This window comes from Salvelinus fontinalis, chromosome 26 (assembly GCF_029448725.1).
Source record: "Salvelinus fontinalis isolate EN_2023a chromosome 26, ASM2944872v1, whole genome shotgun sequence".
Lineage (NCBI taxonomy): Eukaryota > Metazoa > Chordata > Actinopteri > Salmoniformes > Salmonidae > Salvelinus > Salvelinus fontinalis.
The window spans coordinates 33,172,991-33,185,513 of record NC_074690.1 but is presented as its reverse complement, the minus strand read 5'-3'; the positions used below and the strand labels follow the sequence as shown (position 1 = coordinate 33,185,513).

At 40.5% G+C, this 12,523-nt stretch overlaps 1 protein-coding gene and 1 long non-coding RNA gene across 10 annotated transcripts in view; one reads left to right on the top strand and one right to left on the bottom strand.

The window, feature by feature from the left end:
- Nucleotides 1-12,523, bottom strand: part of dtna (dystrobrevin, alpha) — a 37,331-nt gene that overhangs the window by 10,559 nt on the left and 14,249 nt on the right. For 5 of the 9 annotated variants that reach the window (XM_055883526.1, XM_055883532.1, XM_055883524.1 and 2 more), the window contains exons 6-14: nucleotides 11,883-12,037; nucleotides 10,672-10,777; nucleotides 10,025-10,191; nucleotides 9,663-9,787; nucleotides 8,358-8,441; nucleotides 7,950-8,033; nucleotides 6,560-6,655; nucleotides 1,833-1,920; nucleotides 1,342-1,442 (exon numbers count right to left, since the gene is read on the bottom strand). In XM_055883526.1, the coding sequence (XP_055739501.1) occupies nucleotides 1,342-1,442; nucleotides 1,833-1,920; nucleotides 6,560-6,655; nucleotides 7,950-8,033; nucleotides 8,358-8,441; nucleotides 9,663-9,787; nucleotides 10,025-10,191; nucleotides 10,672-10,777; nucleotides 11,883-12,037 (1,006 nt within the window). The remainder of the gene's footprint in view (nucleotides 1-1,341; nucleotides 1,443-1,832; nucleotides 1,921-6,559; nucleotides 6,656-7,949; nucleotides 8,034-8,357; nucleotides 8,442-9,662; nucleotides 9,788-10,024; nucleotides 10,192-10,671; nucleotides 10,778-11,882; nucleotides 12,038-12,523) is intronic. The other 4 variants (XM_055883529.1, XM_055883533.1, XM_055883530.1 and 1 more) reach the window with 2 other exon arrangements.
- On the top strand, nucleotides 8-6,987 carry LOC129824144 (uncharacterized). Its single transcript, XR_008754717.1, has 3 exons — nucleotides 8-77; nucleotides 1,817-1,930; nucleotides 2,420-6,987. It is a non-coding gene; the product is annotated as an uncharacterized LOC129824144 (long non-coding RNA).

Genomic DNA, 12,523 nt, shown 5'->3' with positions numbered 1-12,523 from the left:
CTGTTGAGCCAGTCACGTGTGGTTGTTAACAAAGAAGCAAAACAGAGTCATATTCCTCTGCAGCGCAAGTTAGTGAGGTGATCAAGTTAAACTTGTATGAAATTGACTGTTTGTCAGCTATATATCTTATCGCTATTAAGTTACCAAATAACTATTTAAGATGTACCAAATAAATTCTCTCCAGCTGCGTATTTGGTTTTCTAACTTGCTAGCCAAGGGGCTAATGTTACCTTGCAAGATCAAGCTTCTAAAATCTTGGTAATAGTAGAGACAATCCGCTCCTAGCTTGACATCCCTGCCATCTTATATTTGTTTTGTGTGTGCAGCAAACTGTGAGTAAGTAGCCTTTCGAGAATCTTGAATAACTTTATGAGCTCGTTAGCATTTACCTAGCATCCACTATATACTTAGTATTTGTTAGCATCTGGTTAGCTTTTTGGTAACTGAATTCTTGGGGGCTTTTTTCCTATGCGCCCGGCCCGCCACAGGAGTCGCTAGAGTACGATGGGACAAGGAGATCCCGGCCGGCCAAACCCACCCCTAACCCGGACGACGCTTGGCCAATTGTGCGTCGCAACATGGGTCTCCCAGTCATGGCCGCCTGCAACACAGCACGGTATCGAACCAGGATCTGTGGTGATGCAGTGCCTTAGACCGCTGCGCCATTCGGGAGGCCCATTGTTGTTGTTTTTTAACATTGAAAAAAAAAAAATAACACCCCATGTTGCATCACCGGTAATACCGTATACCCGGGATGGCACAGGCACGGTATGAACATATATAATCGTGTAACCGACAATTATGGACAATAACTGAAAAAACGTCACAATCGTAATAATACATTCATTTTAAAAGAAGGGGAGTTCAACTTTATATTCAAGTAGATATAGTTTACCCAATAGCAGTTTAATTTGTACAATTGGGTAAAGTTTGGTGCCGTTCTGCTCATTTTACGAGCAGAACGGCACGGTCGGGAGGATAAGATTAATTTCCAAAAGTTCCAATCGGTCAAAACCATTCATCAAAGCTGTGTTGTTGCATTTATTAGTGGCGTAGCTAATTTTGAAAGATGCATTACAAGTTCAAAACAATTATGATGACAATTATGATAATAACCGTGGCTATTTGCATGACAATTGACTGTTACCCAAAATTCCGTAATCGTCACAGCCCTACTACAGCCTATTAGAACAACTTGCGATCACAGCTTGTGTGAGAAGCACATTGGGTAGAACATTAAGTAAGTTATCACCATTCTTGTAATTTGGCACGATTGGCAGGGTTGGAAAAAAGAGGCGAACAGAGAGAGAAAAGCGAATTCAGAGGGAATCCATCCCTGACCTGTTTTTGCTCTCCAGCTCGGCAATAAGCTGCCTCTGCTGCTTGTTGGCATCCAGAGAGAAAGAGATGTCGTTGGGGACCCTCTGCTGCTGGGCTTGTTGCTGTAAATCACAGAGACACGTGACATTATCATGACATTACCATAACACACAGAGACACATGACATGATCATGACATTACCATAACACACAGAGACACATGACATTATCATGACATTACCATAACACACAGGGACACATGACATTATCTACTGTACTGAGGTTAATCCTGCTGATGTTATTTCCTTATTCAATGCTACTCATAAACCACCACATATGCTTAGGGGCACAAGTTTTTCCTGTCTGGGTGACCTGACTCAGGGCCCACGCTCAACTTTTATCTTCAGAGACAGGCAATTGGAACAAAATGTGTATTTGTGTTGTGCACATAAAGATGTCAGGTGTTTTCATGGTGTTTTCTCCCTCTATGCCCTCAGATAGTATGTGACTCACCGCGGCGGCTGAGTCAGAGGCCAGTCTAGCAGCGTAGCGGGCGATGAGACTGTGCTCTTCATCCTGGTGGTTACTGCTCTCCAGCAAACTGTTTACAGGTAGAAAGAGGAGAGGAGACAGAGTCACACTTCCAACTACATATTTACCGCAGCCAAATATAAAAAGTAGTTCTGTACTTACTTACATTACTGTATATACATTGGGAAAGAATATTTCATGGGAATTTCCTCATGGAAATGATAATTGTAACAGTGTATCTTTATGATTGTTTAGTTAAGTATAATGCACAGTATTTACATGCAAACACTGGTAGTTTGTTTGTCAATTGGTGATGCTATTTAGGGACAAATCATAGCTATTTTGCCAAAGCCTTAAAGCAGCTAGATACCAACGCGCGCGCACACAAACACCCTCACACACACACACACACACACACACACACACACACACACACACACACACACACACACACACACACACACACACACACACACACACACACTATACGCACTAAAGAACAACATTAAGCTTATACAAATGCTAAGGAAGGTAACATGCAGTTGAAACTAAGTATTTTTCATCTGCAGAAAGATCTCTAAGATGATACTACTGCACAGAGTCAAGAGAGGCGGAGGCAGCAGGAGAGAGGAACAGCAAGGACTAAAGCAGATGATTCCTACAATCTTAGCACCCTTACAAAATAGTCCATTTGGATGGATACTTCAGTAAACGGTCAGTAGCTTCCACTGAATAATTTTGTTAAGGTCTGAGTTTCCTTTCAGAGAAAAGGAACAATTCCAATACTGTAGAAAACTTTGAGATGTATTGTACAGCATTTATTGTAACTCATGAACGCACTAAAGTCCAAGAATCGAAATCCAATCAAACTATTTAATGTAACGGTCCAAGTTGTTCTAATAGAGGACCAACATAAACACCCAGATGTTCTCTGAAAATAACTGACTACTGCCACTAATCAAATTAAAGGAAAAGCAGCAAATTCAAAGCTGTCATCAAAAGCACATTAAAATGACAATTCTAGGGCAGTAAACTAGATTTTTACTATGTGAAGAGCAAAACAAATGCAACTTTCTACAGCCCTGTAACATCTTAATGAGAAAGACAATGTTGATTTAGCCTTCAAAAATGATTGCTAAGTAGCACAACAGCTGGCAAAAGCATTATGGTGTATGAAAAAAGTGTTACATTTTCTAATGGCTTAGCTACATTACTGTATGTCAGCTGTTAAAAGACAAGTCAATGGTTTGTGAATAGACATTCTTAATTTATTCTGCTTGACGTGAGTAGTGTATGCAGTATTAAGGCTTGTAGCTCCAATTAATAAAGGGAGAGCCGTGCCAGGGGTGGTGTAAATACAATGTGAATACAGTGGCTTCAGAAAGTATTCAAACCCCTTGACTTTTTCCACATTTTGTCGTTGCAGCCTGAATTTAAAATTGATTACAATTAGACGTTGTGTCTCTGGCCAATACACAATACCCCATAATGTCAAAGTGGAATTATGTTTTTATAAATTTTTACGAATTAATTAAAAATTAAAAGCTGTTTTCAGTCAATAAGTATTCAACCCCTTTATTATAGCATTCCTAAATAAGTCCAGGAGTAAAACTTTGCTTAACAAGTCACATAATAAGTTGCATAGACTTTGTGTGCAATAATAGTGTTTCAAATTACTATATATTTTTTGGGGGTTTACTTTTACCCCTTTTTCGTGATATACAATTGGTATTTACAGTCTTGTCCCATCGCTAGCGGCCGGAGTCAGCTTGCAGGCGCCCGGCCCGCCACAAGGAGTCACTAGACCGCAATGGGACAAGGAAATCCCAGCCAGCCAAACCCTCCCCTAACCCAGAGGATGCTGGGCCGATTGCGCACCGCCTCATGGGTCTCCCGGTCACAGCCGGCGGTGACACAACCTGGGATCAAACCATGTTGACCGTTGCGCCACACGGAAGGCCCTTAACATGATTTTTGATTGACTACCTCATCTCTGTACCCCCTCAGTTGAGCAGTGAATTTCAAACACAGATTCAACCACAAAGACGAGGGAATTTTTCCAAAGGCACCTATTGGTATATGGGTAAAAAATGCAGGCATTGCATACATCCCTTTGAGCAAGGTGAAAATATTAATTACACTTTGAATAGTGTATCAATACGCTACAAAGTTTCAGGCGTCATTTCTAACTCAGTTGCCGGAGAGGAAGGAAACCCTTCAGTATTTCAGCATGATACTAATGGTGACTTTAAAACAGTTACAGAGTTTAATGGCTGTGCAAATGGCTGTGTAAAACTATTCCAAAACATGTGTTCTGTTTGCAATGAGGCACTAAAGTAAAACTGCAAAAAATGTGGCAAAGAAATGCACTGCCCTGAATACAAACTGTTAAGTTTGGAGCAAATCCAACACAGCACATCACTTAGTACCACTCTTCATATTTTCAAGCATGGTCGTGGCTGCATCATGTAATGGGTATGCTTGTCATCAGCAAGGACCAGGGAGTTTTTTTTAAAGATAAAAAGAAACAAAATAGAGGTAAGCATATGCAAGGAAAACCTGGTTCAGTCTGCTTTCCAATAGACACCGGGAGACAAATTCACCTTTCAGCAGGACAATGACCTAAAACACAAGGCCAAATATACACTGGAGTTTCTTACCAAGATGGCATTGAATGTTCCTGAGTGGCCTAGTTATACAGTTGAAGTCGGAAGTTTACATACACCTCAGCCAAATACATTTAAACTCAGTTTTTCACAATTCCTTACATTTAATCCTAGTAAACATTCCCTGTCTTAGGTCAGTTAGGATCACCACTTTATTTTAAGAATGTGAAATGTCAGAATAATAGTAGAGAGAATGATTTATTTCAGCTTTTATTTCTTACATCACATTCCCAGTGGGTCAGAAGTTTACATACACTCAATTAGTATTTGGTAGCATTACTTTTAAATAGTTTAACTTGGGTCAAACGTTTCAGGTAGCCTTCCACAAGCTTCCCACAATAAGTTGGGTGAATTTTCGCCCATTCCTCCTGACAGAGCTGGTGTAACTGAGTCAGGCTTGTAGGCTTCCTTGCTCGCACATGCTTTTTCAGTTCTACCCACAATTTTTCTTTAGGATTGAAGTCAGGGCTTTGTGATGGCCATTCCAATACCTTGACTTTGTTGTCCTTAAACCATTTTGCCACAACTTTGGAAGTATGCTTGGGGTCACTGTCCATTTGGAAGACCCATTTGTGACCAAGCTTTAACTTCCTGACTGATGTCTTGAGATGTTACTTCAAGCTATCCACATAATTTTCCTGCCTCATGATGCCATCTATTTTGTGAAGTGCACCAGTCCCTCCTGCAGCAAAGCACCCCCCAACATGATGTTGCCACCCCCGTGCTTCACGGTTGGGATGATGTTCTTCGGCTTGCAAGCCTCCCCCTTTTCCCTCCATACATAACGATGGTCATTATGGCCAAACAGTTCTATTTTTGTTTCATCAGACCAGAGAACATTTCTCCAAAAAGTACAATCTTTGTCACCATGTGCAGTTGCACACCGTAGTCTGGCTTTTTATGGCGGTTTTGGAGCAGTGGCTTTTTCCTTGCTGAATGGCCTTTCAGGTTATGTCGATATAGGACTCGTTTCACTGTAGATATAGATACTTTGTACCTGTTTCCTCCAGCATCTTCACAAGGTCCTTTGCTGTTGTTCTGGGATTGATTTGCACTTTTCGCACCAGAGTACGTTCTCTAGGAGACAGAACGTGTCTCCTTCCTGAGGAGTATGACAGCTGCGTGGTCCCATGGTGTTTATACTTGCGTACTATTGTTTGTACAGATGAACTTGGTACCTTCAGGCGCTTGGAAATTGCTCCCAAGGATGAACCAATTTGAAGGTAGGTCTTGAAATACATCCACAGGTACACCTCCAATTGACTCAAATGATGTCAATTAGCCTATCAGAAGCTTCTAAAGCCATGACATAATTTTCTGGAATTTTCCAAGCTGTTTAAAGACACAGTCAACTTAGTGTATGTACACTTCTGACCCACTGGAATTGTGATACAGTGAAATAATCTGTCTGTAAACAATTGTTGGAAAAATTACTTATGATATGCATACAGTAGATGTCCTAACCGACTTGCCAAAACTATAGTTTGTTAACAAGAAATTTGTGGAGTGGTTGAAAAACGAATTTTAATGACTCCAACCTAAGTGTATGTAAACTTCTGACTTCAACTGTAGTTTTGTCTTAAATTGGCTTGAAATTCTATGGCAAAACTTGAAAATGGCTATCTAGCAATGATCAAAAAACAACTTGACAGAGCTTGAAGAATTCTAAAAAGAATGTGCAAATATTGTAAAATCAAGCTGTGCAAAGCTCTTAGAGACTTACCCAGAAAGATTCACAGCTGTAATCGCTGCCAAAGGTGATTCTAACATGTATTGACTCAGCGGTGTGAATACTTATGTAAATTAGATATTCTGTTGTTAATTTTCAATACATTTGCTAAAATTTCTTACATTTTTTTCTCACTTTGTCATTATGGTATATTGTGTGTAGATGGGCGAGAGAGAAAAAATATTTGATACATGTTGAATTCAGGCTATAACACAACAAAATGTGGAATAAGTGAAGGGGTAAGAATATTTTCTGAAGGCACTCTAGCTAGTAGTTTCCACTGTTACTTTACAGACAGAGGAATCCAGACTAACCATGACGTAGGGTTGTGTTGTAGGAGATTCACATACAGCCCAATGAGAACATGTTCATCAGCCAGTCTATCGGCCACATCGAGACTGTAGTTTAACCTGGAACAGTGTAGGGTTTCAGAACACAAACACAAACGACACACATGATGAGAACAAGGAGAAAGGAGTACCGGACAAGAACAGGTCTGGAGAGAGACAGAATGTCTTCTCAGTCATTGAATGATCAATAGAAGAAAACACTAAACTGTGTTATGCTATCCCTGTTGTATTCTCTTTTGATACTAATACTATGGATAGGAATGTGATGCTGTACCTGTACTGCATTTTCAAATAATTTACAGTACACAGAGAGAAGAAACATGCATTTATATCTCTAATCCTATATCATAATCCCTTTATGGGAATTTTATCTGAATAGACAGTGTTTAGGTTTCAACTAAGAAAGTACTATAAGTAAATGAATGTCAAAACATTGATATGTCGTTCATTTGACATTTTGAATAATGTGCTAAATAACCTATAGCTCCAAGATGCAAAGCGTAGTCATGCACTAACTGCCGCTCTGTCTGATAAAGCTAATGATTTCAATAAGATTGTCAAGACAAGAATGAGTGATTTCTTTTTTCAAATGACCCCATACAACCTCTACTAATCATCACATCCACTGAAGGTACATATCTTTATAAACCTGGCTCTATGAAAGGGGTCAGTGTTTAAACCAACGGAGCCTTTGTCTCTTTCCTTAGACTAGCATCAAGTACAGGTGCAGCTCCGATACATAGAGATGAGGACTCACTGACGCCAGATAACTATGCATACTATTCCTGAGTCCAAGGCTGACATTACAAGCCAGCGAAACAGAAAATAAAAGGATATAAAAAGTAAGTCAAAAGGAGTGTAGTTGTATGTTAATCATTGTAAAAGAAACTTGAGAGAGACTCCAAGCTAATATTAGTGACTTGCAGCAGTTAGTTTCACTCTCCCAGGTAACGTGGGACACGTATGAAAATGACTGTAATAGATACTCTATCCTAATGAATGGTCAATGGTCTTTATCATGCATGCACTATCTAGCATCTTTCAAATAGCCCCTTGAGTATCACTGTGTAAACCCATCTATACTGTAGGAAACCAGAAGAGTGAACGGCTCCACTGGGACAATGAGCACTACAGTGTACGCTCTATAATGACTATATCTACGTCTGACATGGCACCATATTCCCTATAATAGAGCCCCACAGGCCTGAGCATGGTCAAAAGTAATGCGCTATATAAGGAATATTGTTCCATTTCAATTAAAGCCTATATCTATCTAAATTAGTCTGTGCATGCATTTGAGTCACCAAACCATTCTCACAGGGAGTAGGCACCCTTGGGTCACTGGGTTACTTACCCCCTTCCTTTCAACAGATCTGGAGCAGCCCTAGCCAACTGTTTTCTCTGCTCAGCTTCATTATTCTTGGTATTATAAGGCAAGCTATTTACACCAGACAAAAGAGTGAGACCGCGAAAGGAGCAATACACACAAACACAACAATTGACCTAGACACACACAAACACAACTCACACACACCTCCACCAACACTCAACCCTCTACCAACCAGCCAGATATATCCATATAGGTTTACAAAAATAAGGACTGGTTAGTAGAATTCATACTGGTATATGTGGACTTTCAGGGGACTTAAGTGGATGTAGTAATCTTTAATCATGACGAATATGTACAGTCAGGTAACCTGATTCTCTTTTTGAAGATTCTGCATAAGGCCTCGTTGCAGTCTTTCTGATCTCAGATACTTACTTCTTAGTGGAGTAAGGGTTCCCTGACGTGGGCATGGAGTGGGAGAGCATGAAGTCATTGGTGCTGTTCATTGGTCTGGGAGGCCTGTGCAGGAGACAAACTTTATCATGTTCAAACAGCCAACATGACAGAGAGTCTGTGTGTGTGTATGTGTGTGTATGTGTGTGTATGTGTGTGTGTGTGTGTGTGTGTGTGTGTGTGTGTGTGTGTGTGTGTGTGTGTGTGTGTGTGTGTGTGTCTTTCTGATCTAGGTCTCAGAAGGCTGAAGGAGCATTGAATGGGTCTGGGGAGTCAGGGCAGTTTCTGATTGTGACAATATTGTTATGTAAACAATGCGTGGGTGTGGATTCCCTCCTCACTCATCCAAAGGTCATTAACTCCTCATAATCTTATTGTTTACATGACCTAAAAAGGTATTCACATGTGACACAAAGGACAGTTGGGATAACTGATGCAGAAATCAGTAGTAAACTGCACACAAGTAGGTTGTGCTAAAATTGAAGTGACTTTCAAGAGCTACAGGGCATAGTATACTGTATAAGGGCAAAATAATATTGCACTAGCTGCTAGTAATATATTACACTACCTTCTATATTACTTGAGTTGATCTAATTAAATGTACTACAGGCATATTCTACATATTCTAGGCAAATATTCAAAGCAAACTTACCAAGTGTCTCTATTTTGCAGCAAGAAAAGAACAAAGACATTTGTTACGATCACCCATGCATGCACTACAAGGCCACAGTGAGAGGTACAACTGAATTCACTTCCACATGAAAAGGGTCTAGATGACCAAATCAATATTTGTCTGTCAGCCATTAGAATGAATTGCCACTCCTTTCCCACACTACAGATTGGGCTCAGCTTAGCTGTTAAGGGTTTGAATAAGAATGTATCAAAGACATACTGTAGTTCTAGAAGACCTTGTCTTCATATTGTCTTTGTTGATTTTCCAGCAAAAAAACTGAGCAAAGATAAAACGTCTGTTTTACCATTTGTGGTTATTCCTACAGCTAACATCAATTGATCATGTGCATCCGACAACTGACTGATTGTTATTACGTGAGTGTTAGAAGCATGTAGTGTAATGTATATAAGGCAATTACAAAACATGTAGATATACAGTACGTACAATTCATAACGTTTCAACATTTACTTTGGGGATAAGGGGCTAGTAAGGGATGATGGGATGGATATGAAATGTATTGAAATTGAAAAGGATAATTGTGGTATTGAATACATGTTTTACTATGTTACTGTAGGAATATAATAGAATACTTACACAACTTGCACCATACTTACACAATGTGGGCTAGGTTCAGAGGTTTCTCTGGCATGTCGGGAAACATAGGGTGTAATGGTTCTCTGCTGGATGCACAGCTCAGAGACTTGCTGAGAGCATTAGATAACTTCTTAGCAGGCGATTTCTGGAAGAAACCCAAAAAGATGCTATGTCTGATTTCGGAGGGCAAGGAGAGGCACTTAAAAACAGAGTAATGACTTTCAAAAATTTGACCAAAATGTAAGAGAATTAAATCACAGTCTCATCATCATCCTCATAGCACTGCATTGGGTGAAGCAAAGCAGAATGGCTGCTGCACTGGCTGGCTGGCCTGATGCTGTCACGCCCCCCCCCCCCCACCCCCTCTCCCCACCTCCCTTACCCATGAAGTGTACTCCTTCATTTGGTGCTGGTTGCTATGGGAACCGCTGGCATGACCCCTCCAGAAGCAGTCCTGACACAGCTGGTAATTATGACATTGCTGGCAGCGGTAGCGGAAGCCCATCATACTCTCACTGTGGCAGTAAGAGCACTCGACCGGGTGGAACACTGCAGGGATGGAGGGAAAGGGTTGCAAACATGTGCATGGGGATGCACGTACACACACATACACACACACACGTGCATATATATACCACACACACACCAAAGGTTGTTGATACAAATACATATTTGGTGCAACTAATATCTTTATAAAAACAATGTCACTGGGATGTTTTGCAGGTCTATTAGACAGCATTCTTTTGATTTACATCAAATAAGGGAGGGTGTTCTGTGATCATCAGTGTGTGTAGGACTTTAATTCTGTTGTCAGTTCCTTGTCATTCATGAGGGGTTGGGAGGTGGGCGATGGTGGAAGGCTGTGTGTGTGCTCGCGCTCGGGCATGGGTATGTGTGTTCCTGAGCATGTCCTGTATATCTACTGTGTAGTGACTCAATGCGATGATATGAGACAAAATGACCCATCATTCCTACCCGCCGCCAACCCATGAATGTGTTAAATATGCTGTGGTGGCGGTGGTGGCTCACCATTCTCCACATTAGCCAAGCGATGCATGAGTGGTAACCACACCAGACACTGAGGAGGAGGGTCTGACATCAGCGTGTCCAGGAATGTGTTAAGGGAGACCTTTTTCTGTCAACATACAGTAGAGGACGGGGTTACACATCACATACAGGTTTGGCATATGGGGTAGTACTAGAAAAAAAATACAGTAATATGATGGATGTTTTATACACAATTACAACATCCATCCACTATACAGTATCTATACCAATAGTGTGTTGTATACAGTGCATTCAGAAACTATTCAGACCCCTTCCCTTTTTCAACATTTTGTTAAGTTACAGCCTTATTCATCAATGTACACACAATACCCCATAATGACAAAGTGAAAACTGTTTTTTAGAAAAAAAACTAAAAATACATTATGTACAAGTATTCAGACCCTTTGCTGTGAGACTCAAAATTGAACTCAGGTGCATCCTGTTTCCATTGATTCTCCTCGAGATGTTTCTACAACTTGATTGCAGTCCACCTGTGGTAAATTCAATTGATTGGACATGATTTGGAAAGGCACACACCTGTCTATGTAAGGTCCCACAGTTGACAGTTTCATGTCAGAGCAAAAACCAAGCCATGAGGTCGAAGGGATTATCCGTAGAGCTCCGAGACAGGATTGTGTCGAGGCACAGATCTGGAAAAGGGTACCAAAAAATGTCTGCAGCATTGAAGGTCCCCAAGAACACAGTGGCCTCCATCATTCTTAAATTGAAGAAGTTTGGAACCACCAAGACTCTTCCTAGAGCTGAGGGATCGGGGGAAAGGGGCCTTGGTCAGGGAGGTGACCAAGAACCCGATGGTCACTCTGACAGAGATCCAGAGTTCAGATCAAGCTTGTAGTGTCATACACCAAAAAACTTGAGGCTGTAATCGCTTCCAAAGGTGTTTCAACAAAGTACAGAGTAAAGGGTTCGAATACTAATGTAAATGTGATATTTCATTATTCTTTTTATACATTTGCAAAAATGTCTAAAAACCAGTTTGCTTTGTCATTATGGGGTATTGTGTGTAGACTGATGAGGAAAAAAACAAACATAATCAATTTTAGAATAAGGCTGTAACATAACACAATGTGTAAAAAGTCAAGGGGTCTGAATACCTTCCAAATGCACTGTACATTCAATCAACAATTTACTTGAAAATTGATGTTCATGTTTTGTGTAGATGGGATTCTCACCTGCTGTGCAAAGCAAGTTCTTGTGGCTTGCTCAGTATAGCCAAAGGAAGGTGCCTCAAAAACAGTCATTGGTAATTTGAGAACCTCCCTCAAAAACTGGTCAAATTGGGAGTACACCATTATGCCACCAGGGTCTGATATCTGTGAAAAAATATCTGGGCAGGAAATGGGGGGGAGGCATTACTCCAAAATATATAATTAATTGATCAAATTAATTGTCAGCTGTCACCATTGTTAGCTAATTGCAGCAATAGGCAGTGCAATCACTGAAACAAAAACTAAAACAAATGAGAGCTGGGTAGCAATCCATAGTAATTACCACAAAACATAAGCTAAAATGCCTTAACCCTTCATTTATTTTCCCTGTGAGTAGCTGTGGCTGCTCTGCTGCAATAAATTAGTGGATTATGTAATAAGCCCTATCCTTTTTATTATAAATAATTACTTCTCCCAGCCATGAATAGTTATTTGGTATTTGTTTCATTATTTGTCCATTGTTGATTTGTCCAAACCTAATCCCAATTGAGATGTTGTGGAAGGACATAAAACGAGCAGTTCATGCTTGAAAACCCCAAAATGTCGCTGAGTTAAAGCAGTTCTGCATGCAAGTGGGCCAAAATTCCTTCACAGCGATGTGAGAG